At 41.4% G+C, this 17067-nt stretch overlaps 1 protein-coding gene across 1 annotated transcript; it reads left to right on the forward strand.

The window, feature by feature from the left end:
• The first annotated feature begins 1575 nt into the window (after window positions 1-1575).
• On the forward strand, window positions 1576-2932 carry LOC142087338 (protein phosphatase 1 regulatory subunit 3E-like). Its single transcript, XM_075161478.1, has one exon. It carries the CDS (start codon window positions 1975-1977, stop codon window positions 2929-2931), a length of 957 nt encoding a protein of 318 aa, XP_075017579.1. The 5' UTR covers window positions 1576-1974; the 3' UTR covers window position 2932.
• The last annotated feature ends 14135 nt before the right edge of the window (window positions 2933-17067 follow it).

Below are 17067 nucleotides of genomic sequence, written 5' to 3' on the forward strand. Positions count from 1 at the left end.
TATCACAAAGACATATCCAAAATTCACTGAATGTGTAATCACGTTTAAGCCAATTTAGTTTATTAGTTCTGATAGTTTCACAATAGTTTAAAAAAGACAAAGACTTTGCCTATTAATGTAAAAAATGAAGTTCTTACTGTTTGTTGGTTTTAAAGTGAAATTAACGTCAGCAAAAACAAGTGTTAATTCCTTAGAAAATTTTAATTACGACAGTTAGAAATTACTAAAAAAAAAATTTAAAAGGATGTAGTCTTAAAGCCTCTTTGAACAATTCTTTGCGTCTGTTCTTTTTCTCCCCCTAATTAGTATGACCAGATAAAACCAAACATGAGTTCGTGTTGTTTTCCTGAAATACTCATTTTTGGGAGGGAAGCATGGGAAAGAGGCTTAATGAATCTTTCCTGTAGTGTGCGTTAAAGGACAACTGAGACAATTTTAAGATCCTGGGCTAATGAATTCAGATGTAATCCTTTATGTTATTACTATTTGATTTTTCAAAACCCATGATCATCCTGTGAATGTAAGACAATGACACGACAAATCATTGGGAAGCATAATGGTGTCAAATTTAACGCTGCTGGGCATATTATTTCATGCCTTACTTATGAACCATCTGTCATTAAAAAGATTTGGAACCCAGCGGCAATGACCTAGGAATTATTTTCATACTTATTAATAAAGGAATTAAAGCTGATAATTCTAATATGAGACAGTGAGGAGCTTTTCCCCGTGTTCTGGTGGCTTTTTTTTTAAACTCTTGGTCCTTATTGGGTTTACTTGTCTCATTCTTAATCTCATCAGCCACATTTCCACTGCCCAGACTTGCAAAGGAACACCAAGTGCTGCAGATAAAACGATGAAGGTGTAAAAGCTCCTGCTCAGAAGCTAAATCAGAATCACATGTCAACACAGGTCAGGCTCAGTCTCTGGCAGGATCATTGTTTTTAATGCAATTTACTAATTAAAAATGAGTACCGGATTACAGCAAGTCTGGAATGAAGCGGCTTGCTAAAATAGTGTTTTAGCTCCTTGAACTGCCTGCACCCGAGTCTGCTTTTCATTAAATTATAATTCATTTGAATATTGCTCGGCACTTTATTAAACACTCCTCTGCAAAGAACAAACGCGGTTTATGTTTCGTAATCAGCCCTCCGCGTTTAGACTGGAGCTGCTTGTACCAGAGATGGAAATCTGTGGCAGGGCTGCGGCAGGTGTATTTTATTCAGCAGATGTACTGTAAACGCATTACAGCAGATTAGCTGGATTTCTTCCTTTAAACGTACACTGCGAGATCCAACTTGCAAGCCAGCTGTTTCTTATCGGCCCGTTTAATCTTCCAGAGCCCGGCTTTGCCTCTTCCTTTTAGCAGCTATTTCTGCAACGGATCGGACGAGGCAGAGCGCCGCTATGAATTTTAATGCTTCCACCGGGGAATCCCTCCCGCCTCCTCTTTTTGGATGAGATCCTCGAGGAAAGACCCAGAACACAGCGAGGAGGAGGAGGAGACGGACGGCGTTGCCGCGGTACTGGGGAAAGCGGGAAGGGGGAGCCGCCGGGAGAGGGGGGGCCGGCAGCCGGGGGGTGTAATTAGGGAAGGTGGCGAGGACGACACTGAGGCGGCAGAGGGGCGGGCGGGGAGCGCGGAGCCATGGGGGAGGAAGGATGGCTCGGAGCGCATTTCGCGGCCTGACCCCGGCGCGTCAGCAGCCGGAGCGCCGCGGTCCCGCCGCCCGCGGACACATGCACCCGCCGGCATCCCCCGGGGCCGGCCGCGACGGGGACGACGCCGAGGCGATCCCGCTGCCCCTGGGCCCAGGCGAGAGGCAGAGCCCGCGGGCCGGCCGCTAGACCGCCTGGCCACCCGCACGCCGCGGCCCGAGAGGAGGAGCGCCGGCCGGCCGGGAGGGAGCTGGGCGGCGGGCCCCGGGCCGGGCGCTAGGCACCGGCACAGCCGCCGCTCCCGCCGGCCACCCCATGGATAAGGCGGGCTCGCTGCACACCTCGGTGCCCACGCCGCCGCCCCGGCTCTACCTGCCGCGCAACTTCAGCTGCAGCGCTTGCCTCTATGGCAGCCTGGCCGAGCAGTGCAAGGGGGGCTGCAGCCCCGACGGCGACGCCGCGCCCACGCTCGTGGTGCGGGAAGCGGCGGGCGAGAAGCCGCCGCCGCCGCCCCGCGGCCGGGAGCCCTCGCTGCCCGCCGTGCCCCCCAGCCCCACGCAGCGCCGCCGCGCCAAGTCGCTGCCCACGCCCGGCGACCGCAGCCTGCGGCCGGCGCTGCAGCAGAGCCCCTCTCGCCGCAAGACGGTGCGGTTCGCCGACTCCCTCGGCCTGGAGCTCACCTCCGTGCGCCACTTCTGCGAGGCCGACCTGCCGCAGGTGCCGCTGCCCGCCCCGCCGCCGCCGCGCACCGCCGACCTCTTCAAGACCAGGAAGCCGCCGGCGCTGGGCGACCTGGAGCCGGTGCTGTTCGGGCCGCCGCCGCCGCTGCTGGAGCCGCTCTTCCCGCCGCAGCCCGGCGCCAGCCCCGGCTTCGCGGAGCGGGTGCGGCAGCACAAGGTGAGGCTGGAGTGGGTGCGGCCCGAGCCGGCGGGGCTGCGCGGCGCCGTGCGCGTCCTCAACCTGGCCTACGAGAAGGCCGTGTCGGTGCGCTACACGCTCAACCGCTGGGCCAGCTGCGCCGAGGTGCCCGCCGCCTACCAGCCGGCCGGGCCGGCGGACGGCCTCACCGACCGCTTCGCCTTCCTCCTGCCCCTGGGCGCCGCCGCCGCCGAGGCCACGCTGGAGTTCGCCGTCCGCTACCGCGTCGCCGGCGCCGAGTACTGGGACAACAACGAGGGCGCGAACTACCGGCTGCGAGGCCGGCAGCGCGTCCCGCCCGCCGCCGTCCCGCCGCAGGACCCCGACAGCACCGCCTGGATCCACTTCATCTGAGGCGCGGGGCGGCTCCTCCTGAGGGAGCCGCCGCCCCAGCGCTGAGGGAGCCGCCGCCCGCCGAGGGAGCGCGGAGCCCCGCGGGGCCGGCAGGCCGGTCCCGCCCCCGCTGAGGGCCGAGGGCTGTGGCGGGGCCCCCCACGGGGAGGGCTCGGCACCCCTCCGGCCTCGCCGCCGCCCTGCCCGCCCGGGGGTCTGCGGCCCAGCGCAGGCCTCGCTTCCAGCCGCTTCTCTGTAAGTCGCCGGAAGGTATTTTCCTGAATTCTGTTTACAGACGGATAACTTATGTTTTCTATTTCGCTAGCGATGGCGAGGGGCGGCCTCCCAGGCTGCCGGAGCGGTGCACGGTTTCCACCTCCCGGTGCGCTGTGGCTGCCTCCAGAGCAGCTGCCCCGCCGGGGTGCGGGGGGCGAGGGGCCGCGGGGCGTTTGCGGCATTTGCTAGTCGGGACCGGGATCCACAGGCGCAGACAAGTGCGGCCGGAGGTCAGGATCGTCTGCTGTCACCTCAACGGGGTCAGGCTCTGGGAACGCGGGGGGCGGTGTCACAGGGCATCCGTCCTATTTGCCTGATCCTGCTTAAGCAAAGCCCGGCTCCGGCGAGGTGCTGGCTCCGTGTTCGGAGCCTCGCTGACCCACTCGTGTTAATTGCCCTGCAGGGCTAAGGGCCCGATAGGGCGGGGTTAAGGGCCAGATTACAGTTTTGAACCCAAAAAGACAAGAGTACGGATGCCCCCAGGTGTAGCTGTGTTTCGTCATGCTGTAAAAATGATCGGTTTAAAGCAAAGATAGACTCTTTCTAAATTTTGAATTCTGTTGGATGTGTTTAAGCATATTTAGAAAAGAAAAACAATGTCACATACTAATTGAAATGCAACCCACTGAGAGATTTTATAAAGCAAGTGTTCATGTGCTATGTTGTTGGAAAGGTTTGTTAGGATCTGATGTTTGTTTCGGTAGGATTGGTCCCATAAAGCTGCTTGTGTTCAGTTCAGCAGGAAAGTTGTGGAATTGCACCCAAGGAACTAGAGATGGCAAGAGTTGAATCCATAATTTTAGTCTGCATCCCAAGCAACACTCTCAGATTTATTTCTGTTAACAGTTTAATTGAATTTCTTATGTTAAGGTATCAATGCAGGAGCCTGCTTACTGAAATTATTATGAAAAATTTGGAGCATTTTGTTTTTCAGAAAGTGGCAGACTTCACAAAGCTGGCTAAATTTAGTCAGACAACTTGAAGAAAGTCATATCTTGCCATATAAATATAACTAAAAATTATAGAGCATGCTGACTTCTGCCTTCAAAAGTATGTTTTAAATTATATTAGCAGTAAACATAGTGTTTTCCTTTTTTAACTTGCTTTTTCAGGAGTTCAGCTGAATACAGGTTGTGCTGGGTGCCAAATCTGGGTGCTAATTTTCCAGGATTTAGGTTTGTAAGTGTTTGCAGGAGAGGGACCTCTACCAATACAACTTCTGAGAGTGGTAAAACCGATGTCAGTGTGATCTTCCGATTATGAAGGGCTGTAAGATCAAGCATTTAACGTTTTGGATCTTCTGTAGGTTGTTTAGGAATGAAATGTGATTTTTTTTAACTGCATTTTTGTGTTCCTCAAGAGGGTTAAGTGTCCCAAACAGCTTGAGTAATGTCGAGTTCTTATAGAACCTTTTGACTTAGGTGGGAATCGGGAGCACTTTTGTCTCCTGAGGGTCTGGTTCAGTCAGAATAATTAAACTTACAAATTCTGGGGGAAAAAAAAAAAGGTCTGGAAACTTGATGGGAAAAGAGTATTTAATTGAATTTCTCTAGATCACTGTTTCTGATTTAATAGAAATAATGGCAAGACTACTTTCTGTAGTATTGGTAATTTGGTTTTAATTTCCCAGTTAGTTTTCTAATCCCTGTGTTTTTAATAGAAACAGAATATGACAGAAATGTACTGTCAGCATCTACTGAGTATTTCACATTTTAGAATATTAAGGACCCGATCTTGTGATAAAGCAATCCTGTATATTGCTAGTAGACATTTATAAAGGTAGAATTGCAGAACTAGCGTCTTAACATGTTCATGATTAAAGCATATTAAATGGTGTATTTGATAAAGAAAGTCCAAGTGTCTTTTAGTTAAACTTATTTTTTTATAAGAGCCTTAATACTGGGGAGAAGGAAAAGGACTTGTCTCCATTTGAAAGCACTTTGAAATCTGGTGGAAATAGCGCCAAACGTCTCTTTATTTATGTGTTATAGCTTTCCAAAACATTTATTTGCTTGGCCTTTTTTGCCCAAATAGTGAACCAACGACTGTTATGTAGGTTGATGAAAACACTCGGAGAAAAAAAAATAGTTTCTATGCATTTTAGATTAACTGATGCTGCAACTTTGCTTATAAAGATTTAACAGGATTTTCTGTTTACTGTTTTAATGGCTTTAGAAACACGAATGGTGCTAAAACCATTTTTAACAGTGAATAACTGTAATTCTAGAACTTCAAAATTATTTTCTAGTAAATGGCAGTTTTCATTGTGGTTTGATTTATGCAGCATCTGCAGGTCTCTAATCATTTAAAAATCTCCTTATAGCAACTGTGGCTTAAACTCTTTAAATTTGGAATACCTAAATGGATGTACATGCATACTGGCAAGTTATTGTATTACCCTTTTTTTGATCTTGACTTAGGTGAAATTACTGTTGCGCTTGGCTGAAATTTTGTAGGCAGAATTGGGCTATGGCTTTACAATACTGTTCAGATATTACTGCTCTTTTCTTTTTATTTACGGCCCTGTTTGTCAAACAGTAAATCCAAATGTTAAACCTTTTGGGGGTGTAGGATACCAGAAGGATGTTTCACAACACAGAGACTCCTGAGCTTTCAAGCAGTGAAGCTTATCCTCAACACTGAATTTCATGGGTAACTTCATGGGCTTGAACTTGGTCACAGATTATCAACGGTATATGTGTGCAAGTCCAGTAAAAGACAGTCTTCTAGAAGCATTTATAAACGCCTACTTTTTAAAGCCTGGAAAGGTGAGGTTGTGCCCAGTCAGCTTTGACTAGAGAACGCTATCGATGAAGTCTGTGGAAGAAATTTGAGATGCTTTAATAGAAACTTATCAGTAGTATATGCCAAAGCCGCACTGCTTTGATTACATGTTTTCACTTCTATGACATTAATTTATTTCCAGGCAAGATTTATTCAGATTTCTAAAAACATGTTCAATTACAATGACCATGAGTATTTTTTTCTACTGGCAGTGTTCATGTACAGTTTTCAATCCTTGAGATTTCAGTCTGATGCTATCTATGTGTGGCTTGCTAGAAGCATTGTGATGAATGGAGATGGAATAAAAATCCCAAATAATAATTATATAATATTTACATAAATGATGACTTTGAGTTGAAAAACCTGTGTTGAAGAGGATAATTTTCAAGCTGGTGGGACATCAGTCACTTTAATGGGAGCAGGAGCAAACCAACTTTTTAAAATCACATTTCTAAAGAATATAGTTCCACAAAATGAACTTTCACAGGCAAAGTAAAATATTTGAAAATTTACAAGCCAACCTTTCTCTGGAAAAAAATGTCAGCTCTTTGTATTTTTATTTGCATGAATAGAACCCATGCCACCTTCCTTTCCAAGTGATACTAGAATGGTTTAGGTAAGGCAGTAACCCTTAGGTCACGTACTTCACTTTTAAGTGAATTATTCATTGCTTATGTCTCTGCAGATGTAAAAATGTGTCTGTCATTTGTTGTGCAAAGTTGTATCTTTATGAAATGTGCCATGTTATTTTATGTGCAATATCATGATACTTTATACAGTGAGTCAAGTTGTACTGTATGTCTGATACACATTGATGTTTGCTGCTTCACGCTTAAACTGTTAGGTGTTTTGCATGTGATTCTATACCTTTGAGGGCAATATTTTTGAAATCTACCCTGATTATTAGAAATCCTAACAGGAATCAGAACAATTAAGTGACTGTAAATGGAATTTCAGCTGGCTAAACATATTACTATTTATTAGCGTAAAATCAGTAACTGAAGCTGTCATACTTATTTTCAATAAATGTACATTATTTCAGGTAAATTAATTTTTTTCTCCTTTTACCATTTGCAAGTAACTTTTTGATGTGAATGTGTGCCTCGGTATCCCAGTAAACAACAGAATAAGTGCACGCTCTTTGTTTCAGCGAATGTGAGGGGAAAATGTATCACTTGAATGAACATACGTCTGTTCATGCATAAGCATGATCTCTTTACAGATACGTGAAATGCTTTTGCATAGCGCCAACAGGCAAACTTCTGCTAATTCTATATTTTAATGTAAAGTAACCCACAGAAATACTCAGAATCTGCTTTTTAACATATTCTTAAATATATATTGAAATTTTTATGTGCCTTTCAGCATTTCCTAAGAAGAAATCTCATGTGTTCCTTAGCTCTCTCACCAGAAGTCCAATAGCAGCTGTGTCATTAAAATGAAATTTATACTAAAAATGTAATAATAAATTCTAATTCCTGATACATTTTCAGCTGTGCCAGAAATCCTGTATCTCTAGCAGCCAGAAGAATTTGATAATATTTTCCCATATTACAGTGAAAGAAATTACAGTCAGAAATATGTCTTCCTGGTACACCTCTACAATTATGTAGTTAAGTAACAAAACCAACTGTGACTATAGTTAATGTAACAGAATATATTTATTGTATATATTCACCACTTACACAGATATTCTAAATATATATTCTACCTGAAATCAGAAGTTCTAGTTTTTTATGGAATCTATTTGTGGAGACATGGTCTTTTCAGCTTTTACTGTTATTTATCTGATGCTGCATACTGCATGTTGTTAAAATTTTTGGATGGATTTAATCTGTCTGCACAGTTTGTATCATGAGATAAAAGCGCTCTCTATAAGGAGCCTATCTGAAGAAAATTACTTTCACCTTCCAATTATACTGCATGGCTTTTTGGCAAATCATCGGTAATTCTGTTTCCTGTATGCACTTCATGTGTACATGTCCTGAATGTACGGAAGGATTACTTACTGAAATGAAAATATTTTTGAGCACTGAAATTAAGGTTTTTCAAACATAAATAATTTATGATAGGAAGTAAATATAGTCATTTTTGCTGTAAAATTAAAAAAAAAAAATTAGCCTTATGTAGAACTGATCAATATTTCTTTTTAAATGGAAGATGGTGACTTTTTTCAAAATGAAACATGTTCAGGGAAACATACCTGTTTCAAGAGGAAGGTTTTCTCAGGTTCAGCTTATATGAGAGAATTGCCTTGGAATAGTTAAGTGGTAAGAATACTTCCTTAAATCAGTTTCTGGACTTGAATGTAAGTCTTCTATGATCAAAATGAATACTGAGCTATAAAACCATTGGTTATTGGTTGGACTCTTTCTTTATCCGACTTTTAAATATCACTTTTAAATTATTTTACAGAGAGGATTTTTGACGCTGGATTTTCCCATCGTGTATGAATATCCTCTTCTTTCACCTATCCTGGCTTTTGTTTGAACTTTCTGTTGTTGAGAAAGGTTGTTCTTATTTTTATGGAACATAGAAAGATTATTTAACATTACATTTTAGGGGCGAGGCAGGAAAACTGTTTTCTTTTCAATTTTATTTTTTTAACATTAAACAATAGCATGCAGAATAAAAACGTGCTTGAAATAACACATGCACTAGCGATTCCAAAGAATATAGCTAAGAAAAAAGTCAAATGAGGGACGTGCTTTTTAAAAACGTATGTGCTTTGATTTAGTAAGGCAAGGAAAAAGTCCTAGTCTCCAGTGCAAGTGTATTAATACCAGGGATTTCTTTCTATGCAATATTATGGTGCACCTGTTTTTTTTGGGATTAACTTGATTGGTATAGTTATTGTATTGATGTGTTGTGTATAGAATATTCTGTTAAGTGTCATTAAGGAAACTGTATGTCTTTAATAGCGTTATATCTTTAGGCTCTTTTTTGTCCAATCTGACTTCACTAAATCATAATCATACTCCTTTTGAATAAGAGTAACAAGACAATATTTCATAAAACTGTGTAATGAAGTCTCATGCATTATACTTAATTCTTTTTCACCTTCTAGGACAAAAAGTTGTGTTACTATTGTGAGTTTTAAATTTTTTGTATCTCTGTATCTTAAAAATAAACCGAATGGTATTATACTTCTAAACTCAAAGAGCTAACATATATGTTTTTAAAGCTGATCAAAAATAGTAAAACTAAAATTGGTTGGGATTACTTGTAAGTCCAGTTTCTAAACTGTGGTATAACAAACGTTGTGTACAACCTGTAACTGGCTTCATGGAGGTGCATCCTGACATGAAGTTCATGCATTTTAAGGTTGATACAAAATGAGCTCTATCTGGGTGCAAAACCTGCCTACACCTGGACATGAATCCAGGTTGTGATGCAGGAAAATTGACGGCTGTGACAGAAAATTACTGTTCTTGGAATGGTTTAAACAAACCTAACTCCTTCCTTGCAGTGTTACACAAATCACTTCTCTCTGTAATGGAGATGCTCTCTGTTGAAGACAGTGTTCTTTAACAGGCAAGTTTTTATTACTATTTCTTTGATTTACCTTGACTTTGTTTAAAAAAAAAAAAAGTTGTTTCTTAACTATATACTTAACTAATAAATTACTTTTGGTTGTAGTTTCTTCTGCAATGTCTGCAATGTTTATATTTCACCAAGTAATGTTTGTTTCTAATGTTTGTAAAAGTAATGTAATATCACCAGAAGTTCAAAATCAACATTTTCTAATAATGCCTTGTAATTTACCTAGCCTTACAGTATTTCAGACAATTTTCCACCAAAACCGCATCTAGTCACTGGTTGTCACAATTATGAAAAATATATATATTTATAAACCTGTAGCTTCTAGCTGTCATTAAAGATTAATGATACCAATTGTGAGCATGTGGTGAATATGAACCTCTTTTTTAGCTGACAAACCATGAATTCTTTTTTGTTGAAGATCTGAAACCGTTATGTTCCGATTCATCCATAGCGCGTGTATGAAGATGTGTTGTGATGTGCCTGCACACCTGAAGACAAATATCTAACATTTGGGCCAGATTTTCCTGCCAACTTGTCTCCAGGCAGCCTCCATTAAGAGCGTTCTCTGTAGAAGCGGCAGTATACAGAGTTATGTTGGAAATCTGGTCTTCTGAAGTATAAGCATCTTTCAAGAAGATAGGATGAGATTATCGGTGGGTGTAAATGTATGTAGCTCTCTTCATAGTCTTGTATCGTTAACACTGTTTCAGACGTGGTTTAGCAGCCTGTAGTTCAGAAAGGGATGCCTGTACTTCAGCTGTTCCTGACTTCACTCCTTCCTGGCTTTGCATTGTTACGGTCACTAGTAACAGTTGAAACATTCTCAAGTGCAATTCAACATTTTAGCTGCCGAAAACCTGTGCTAGAAAGTACAGAAACACCAGTCCTTCAGGAGAGGAGGGAGTGGCTTTCATAGGGGGAAGATACGCGATACGTGAAAAGAACTGTGATTTTTATTTAAAGAAAAAAACCAAAACCGTTTAGATTTTTCAGTGCTGAAGGACTAGGAGGAAGGTTTCTAAGCCCCATGTATATGCAGCAGTAACTGCAGTCAAGCTGTTTCTTTAACCAGCACATGCCATTCCCTCCAGTGGTGATGCAGAATTGAGGCTATCTAGGTATTAGCTAAAAGAATCGTAAAGACTCTTCCAAATATTCTTTCTCTGTTAATTGCAGAGTTAAAAATATTTGTTTCTTGAATTGTTATAATGTGCTAGTTTTCATAGTCTTTCACTGTAGACAGCATCTTATCTTACAATGCCAAGACTGGTTTTCAGCTTTTCTTTAACCAACACTTTTTAAGCCTTCTATGTAATACAGATAAAAGCCATATAGCCATAAGTAGAAAAAATGCTACATGCTTGTTTTTGTGTAATTAGTACAACTTATTTTTCTATACTTTTTCAGAAAATCTGCTTAGCTGTCTCATTATTATTATTAATAATATTAATATTTTCATGTGTTTCTTTGGAAGGGCAAAGTAATTAAAATGTAGTCCCAGATTTAAGTTTTTTTCCAGAGGGCATATTTTCTGATTTAATGTCTGTCTAATCTTTTTCAAGTGAAAATGAACTCTTAGCTCACATAAATTACAAAATACAGAACTGTTTTCTTAAGGTGCCATTATATAAATATTGGACTGTAATAATCAGAGCAATAGAGTGTAATTTCCCTTTTCTTTTTGGTAAAGCATATGCTTTGAATTTAAAACTGCTATTATGCTTGAGTGATCCTGAAGTAATGAGATTACAGTTCTGGGTGAAGATTATGATGAAGTCATGGTGCTCTAAAATGAAAAAAAAAGGAATAGTTTTATGTTGTTCTTTAGTCTTGGATTAATTTTTCATTTTTTTTCACTCTTACATGAGACAGAATATGACTACAGTAATTCCTCTGACCATTAATCAGAATTACATACAGTAGATAGTCATTAATAACAAGTGTTAAAATGTGCAGAGTATTCGTATAGTAGTACTACTAATAATGATAATAACAATCCTATTTCTTAACATCCCTCTCTGGGCACTTCTTGGAATCTACCAACAGTTTTTGGTCTGACTGATGAGTTGAATTGGCTCAGGGGACATACTGACTGCCGTGGCTGTCTCAAATGGGGGAGCCTCTCTCGCCGGCAGAGGTGCCAAGGGTGAGGAGGATCGGGCACAGAGAGAAGCGAGAGGCCGAAGAGGAGGGAGAGCGAGCAAGAGCCTGCTCTTGCAGCGGCAGGGAGCTGCGAGATCAGCTCAGGTTCCCGTGCAAACTCATCCCAAGAGCTCGTGCTGTTGTCACGACCTGGAGCCATGGTTCCCGACTTTTTTTTTTGACCTCAGGATGACTTCTCTTCTTCCTTGCAACTCTCTGTGTGTACAGGGGCAGGTAGAAAGCAGAAATAGGGGTTGTCTGCTACCTCTAAAGAGTGGCCCTTTGCAAGACTCTGCTAGATCCCCTGTTAGAAATACTACTTTAGGTCACATGGAAGCAGGGGCATGCATTAAAGGACCGTGTTGTCCTTCAGTTACTCTTTAAACCTGTGGGAGTTATGGGAAGTAGACAAAAAAATTCTTATCAAGGTTTTGAACAGATGAATTTTCTTCGTTGTTGTCTAACACGTTTACCTGGCCAGCCTGATTTAAGAAATGCCCCTTAGTCTAATAGAAAGCTGCAAAAATGTTTCAGTTGTAGATGAGGATGATACATTGCAGAAAAAGAGCCGTGCAATGGTGATACTACACCAGTTCTATCACTGGCTTTGCCTTACCAGTTGTGGCACAAGTGAGGGGTTGTCAGAACAGACAGGAGCTGCCAAGAATACTTAATTCTCTGTCATTTTCTCTTCATCCAGACCCATGCGGTGAAGAAGGGAGAGGGGTGATAGCTGAAAAACAGAAGTACTCTTGAGTCCCAAGAAGTGCAGACTCATCCTCCTATCTTGTGGATTGATTTTCATGGTTAGAGAGAGGTACAAGTGCTGTATCTCCATTAAAATGCATCTCTAAGCAAAATACATTCAATAGCATAAATAATTAAACACTATAAACAAATTACTAATAAAACAGCTTAATAGCAGAGGATGTAGGACACTTGTACTGCATTAAAATAGATCAGGTCTGAAGTGACTGAATTATGCTTTGTCAGGAAGAGAGGGATATCAATATTGTGAGGCAAACTCTAACCAATTTGGATACCACAGACTAAATTCTCCTGCCAAGGACTCTTCCTCTAAGACTGTGTCTCAAGTAGTGTGGGGAAAGTGGAGAAAACTACTTTGAGGACACTCCTAAGCTGCTCTCAAAATTTGTCTGTGCTATCTGCAGCATATCTTGCTGGTGATTTACACTGATGGACATTGCTCAAGAGTCTTTTAATATTGTCTTACATCCATGAGGTCATATTCCCTGGAAAGGGCTTGCCGAAGGATGTTCAGTTTTCCGTCAGTCCAGTCACATTTCACCGCATTAAAACATGTTTGTAGAAATGGCACTGTGTTGTGGAGATGACTTTTGCAGTCTCTCTAAGACTGATGCAGCTTCATTAATGTAAAAGCAGTTTCACCTGTGACTTTGGTTGGAAGAACATTTTTCCCAAAGCTACCAGTCAATCTCTGCTCTGTTATTGAAAGGCTCCTATTGACTTAATGGCTGGCATCATGTCTGGAACTTGGTAGAATTTTAGACTGTCCGTGCGCACCCCTTCCCCACCAGGCCAAATTTTAGGCATTCTGCAAGAAGGGGGAAGAGGAGACTGGGGGAGGAGAAAGATGGTAAGGTAATGGAATCAATAAAACAAGGTTTAAGTTGATTCCTTTGTTACACATAGTGCTGTGGGGAGTGTGTTTTAAACATCAAGCAAGATGTGCTTAATACGTTTTCTGCTCTTGAAGTTGACCTAGGAAATTAAATTACACTGCAGTACCTTTTAGCGACCGAGCAGCTGGATACAAACCCAGGCTGACCGCGCTGCCTCCCTTGCCCCGTGTTACCATCTTTAACGTTTTCAGTGCCACCGTGTGGTGAAAGTATGCAATTATTTCTTTTTTAACTTGCAATTCTTTAAATCGGCACCTGTCACCATTTGACAACCTGGAGCATTCCACCCACTGGTGAACTCGTGTTATTAATTAATCATGCACTCTTCTTAAGTTTTCTTTCTCTTCTCCCAAATACGCAGCGCAGGTGGTGCAATTTCCTTTGCCTCTTGCTGTGTGATGTCTCCCAACATCACAACAGAAAAGCCTCACGTGCTCAGTTGAGGAGCTGAGGGTCATTCTGGATTGATTTAGTGGTACAGGTCGTCTTATTCACATGACTAAGCTGACGTGAAGATAGATGTTATGTCCTTTATGTGTCAGTTTGGCGTACTAAAACTCTGGGATGGGAGCCATTGCTACAGGAAGATTGCAAATTCCCAATCTATCAGTATGAAGAAAGGGGAAGGAGGATCCACAGGACATCAACTGCCTGGAGCCACCAGTTCACAGGGCATTAGAAACTGAGAGCTGCTGCACTTCTAACCTTATCATCAGAGCTGCTTAGGTAACTGTCTTACTGCTAATTTAATGACAGGGAAGTTGACATTGCCCTTACTTTATCTTCATCAAAATACCAAGTGTTATTATTTATGGGTTTTTTTGTTGTTTGAGTTTTACACCATTGATTTTTTTTTTTCTTTCCTCTGATCAGAAGTAACAATATAAACACATGATTTGTGTTTATATACCTGATGGGTCAAGAGTCAGAGGGAGAGGCAGCACTTTATTGGTTGAAAACCAGACAAAATTTTAGGCATGCAATCTTTTCAGGACTGATGCTGATAAAAATCTTCAAAACTAGACATGGAATGAAAAAAACTAGCTCCAAGTTTAGTTTATATTATTCAGTTAGATAATTTGAGAGATAAAGGGGTTGGTACTTGTGGAACAGAAGGAAGTGTTGGCAAGAAGGAAGGTGATAATATAGTTAACACCTATGAGATGGATATAATTAATGGCTGTGGGAGAAGTATGGAAATCATAATTTGCCATAAAACTTCTCTCTACTGAGTCTCTAATGTTTAGTATCCAGGAATTATAGGTGTTAAGTTCTTAAGCTCAGGATCAAGACTTAAGAGGTCACAGATAAAGTGGTTATTTTGTAAAAAATCATTTCCTTTATTAGTTTTCTGTAGGAGCACACACTGGTCAACAAGTTTGGTCTTTTCCCCTACTATTTATACAAAAGCATTTAAAGTTGTGTCATAGACCAAAACTAATACACATTCATTGCATCTTTTATTTTGATGAAAGGCATTCATTACGGATTCATGTTGGCAACTTTTGCGTTCATGCTCCTGCAGAGTCTGGCTCGAACCTGTCCATGGTGGTCTGCCTGAGGCTTCCTGCTGCTGCTGAATGTAGTGAAGTTATGGGATTATTTGAAAGCTAGGAGCGCTGCTTCAGTAGCATACATCAAACACGGAAGAACACATTCTTTTGGCAGCATAATTCAGGTACTTGAGTGGATTGTAGAAAGATATAAAAATATTTACTCCAATAGACATCCTTGGGCCTAAATAACTACAGCATACCAGAGCTCTCAGCATAAACCACACAAGAAAAGCACCTACGTATCATTCCCATTTTAAGAGGAATTGGGAAATTTAATAAATCACTTTAAGGTCATATAAAACCCTAAAAGAATTAGGGATAGAGATGTTCCTGGTCCTCCTCTTTAAGCAAAAGAACATCTATTCTCCAACTGTACACCATGAAAGAAAGGTTGAATTCTGTTTCAGATGGTTTCTCGAGAAAGTTGTCACTTATCCATACTCATGTGTAACCTTATATAACCTTATAAACACTGCTGATACACAGATGAGGGCAAAGCTTGAGGAAGAGATGAGATTTGCCAGTCTTCACTATTCCCCAGGTTCCTTGGGGGATTACAGAAATGACTATTTCATATTTCATCAATCAAAAGGAAAGAATATAAACATTTTAAGGGAAAAATTATATAAAAATGCATTATAATGCTCTGGATTAACCTTTAAAAGGAGATCCACAAGGGTCATATATTACATGGCAATGAATGAAGGACCTACTACTCTCTAGTAAAGTTGGAAAAAAAATCAGGTGGAAGAAACAGTATCAAACTGAAACATTTTCATGCATTCCTATCCCCATTTGCCTGCACTCATTCGAATGTGAAACAAACTTTCTCTTCCCCTTTGGAAAGTGCACAGGGAGGTCAAAGACCCAAACTGACACAGGGAGTCTGTAAGACCAGGATCAAGCTGCCAGCTCTCTGCACCCTGAATGGTGTCACAATAAATACCACATGATACTGCAAAATGGATAAGTACTGACAGTTTTTAAAGCATTTGCACTAGGCTTACTGGAGCCTTTTGTTTATCAGCCACTGCCAAGTTAGGACTCCTGTGGAACAGTCAAACCCACTCTTTCCTCTTGGTCACTTCGCAGTTTAACTCCTATAGAGAAGATGATAGTTTCATCTTAAATACACAGTGGAGTCTCTCTTGGCAGGGCTTTTATCAGACTCGTGTAGGAAAAATTAGCTCCTAGGATTTAAAAAAAACACCAATTACTTTGACAGCCCTGCAGATCTTAAAAGAAAGACCTACATTTTTATACACTAGAAAGGTTTCTATGTAACCTGCAGTGTATTTCTGCCCTTCAGAAGGGCTGTGCTTTTGAAAGTAACTTCCAAAGGAATATGAATTCTGCCTTTGTCATCTTATATAGATTAAACATTCCCCTGCTTCCTCTTAGAACAACTTACAGATACCTGGTTTTCACTCCTGTTTTGTGCTTAGCTTCTAATCACTATTTTAAAATTGTAGGAAAAAAGTTTTAGACCAAAACTCTGCTGTACTATTATGTTTTCCTGAAGTGCAGGTCTGTACAGCTCAATCTTACCCTTAGATGTCACATCAACTTTGAGTGCACTTTTTTGTGGATTCATTAAATATTAAGTCTAATGGAATCAGCTGCTTTAGTTTACTGGTTTGCAAAGCAGAAGTTTTAGTTTCATTCCTGTAATGTCATTAGAGCAGTGTGCCTACTTGATCTTAAAGACAAACACACATGGATACATTGTATGTCAAACTGTTACTGATCAGACAAGTTTCAAAAGTATCTACTCTTCTGAAATCACAATTGCTAAGCACAAGATGTAGAATTCCTTGTGACATACGTAGTGCTTACCAGACAAAAAATACAGCCTAAACAATCCACTCGAGAACCTTGATAAACTATCATTGTATGAGTTTTGCATATAAGAAAGCATATAAATCAGAAGACAAGGACCATACCCTTCTGCCTCAAAGGCAGAACTATTTGATTACACAGTAAAATGAAGAAGGAAAACATAAAGGATTAATAAATTCTGTAATGAAGTAAAAATCATGCAAAGAGGTAGTTGATATGGCTTCTCCTTTTTTGGCATCATCCTTGCAACTATAATTAGGAAAAATATTAGGAAGTTAGGGAGGCAGTGCTTTTCAATATCTTGGGAGCAATACAAAAGTATTTCAGGGAAAGCTGTAGTCCGAGTTACGAGA

This window comes from Calonectris borealis, chromosome 12 (genome assembly GCF_964195595.1).
Source record: "Calonectris borealis chromosome 12, bCalBor7.hap1.2, whole genome shotgun sequence".
Lineage (NCBI taxonomy): Eukaryota > Metazoa > Chordata > Aves > Procellariiformes > Procellariidae > Calonectris > Calonectris borealis.

Bases quoted from the DNA above. Each gene is read 5' to 3' on its own strand.
- LOC142087338 (XM_075161478.1), top strand. From the start codon at position 1,975: ATGGATAAGGCGGGCTCGCTGCACACCTCGGTGCCCACGCCGCCGCCC.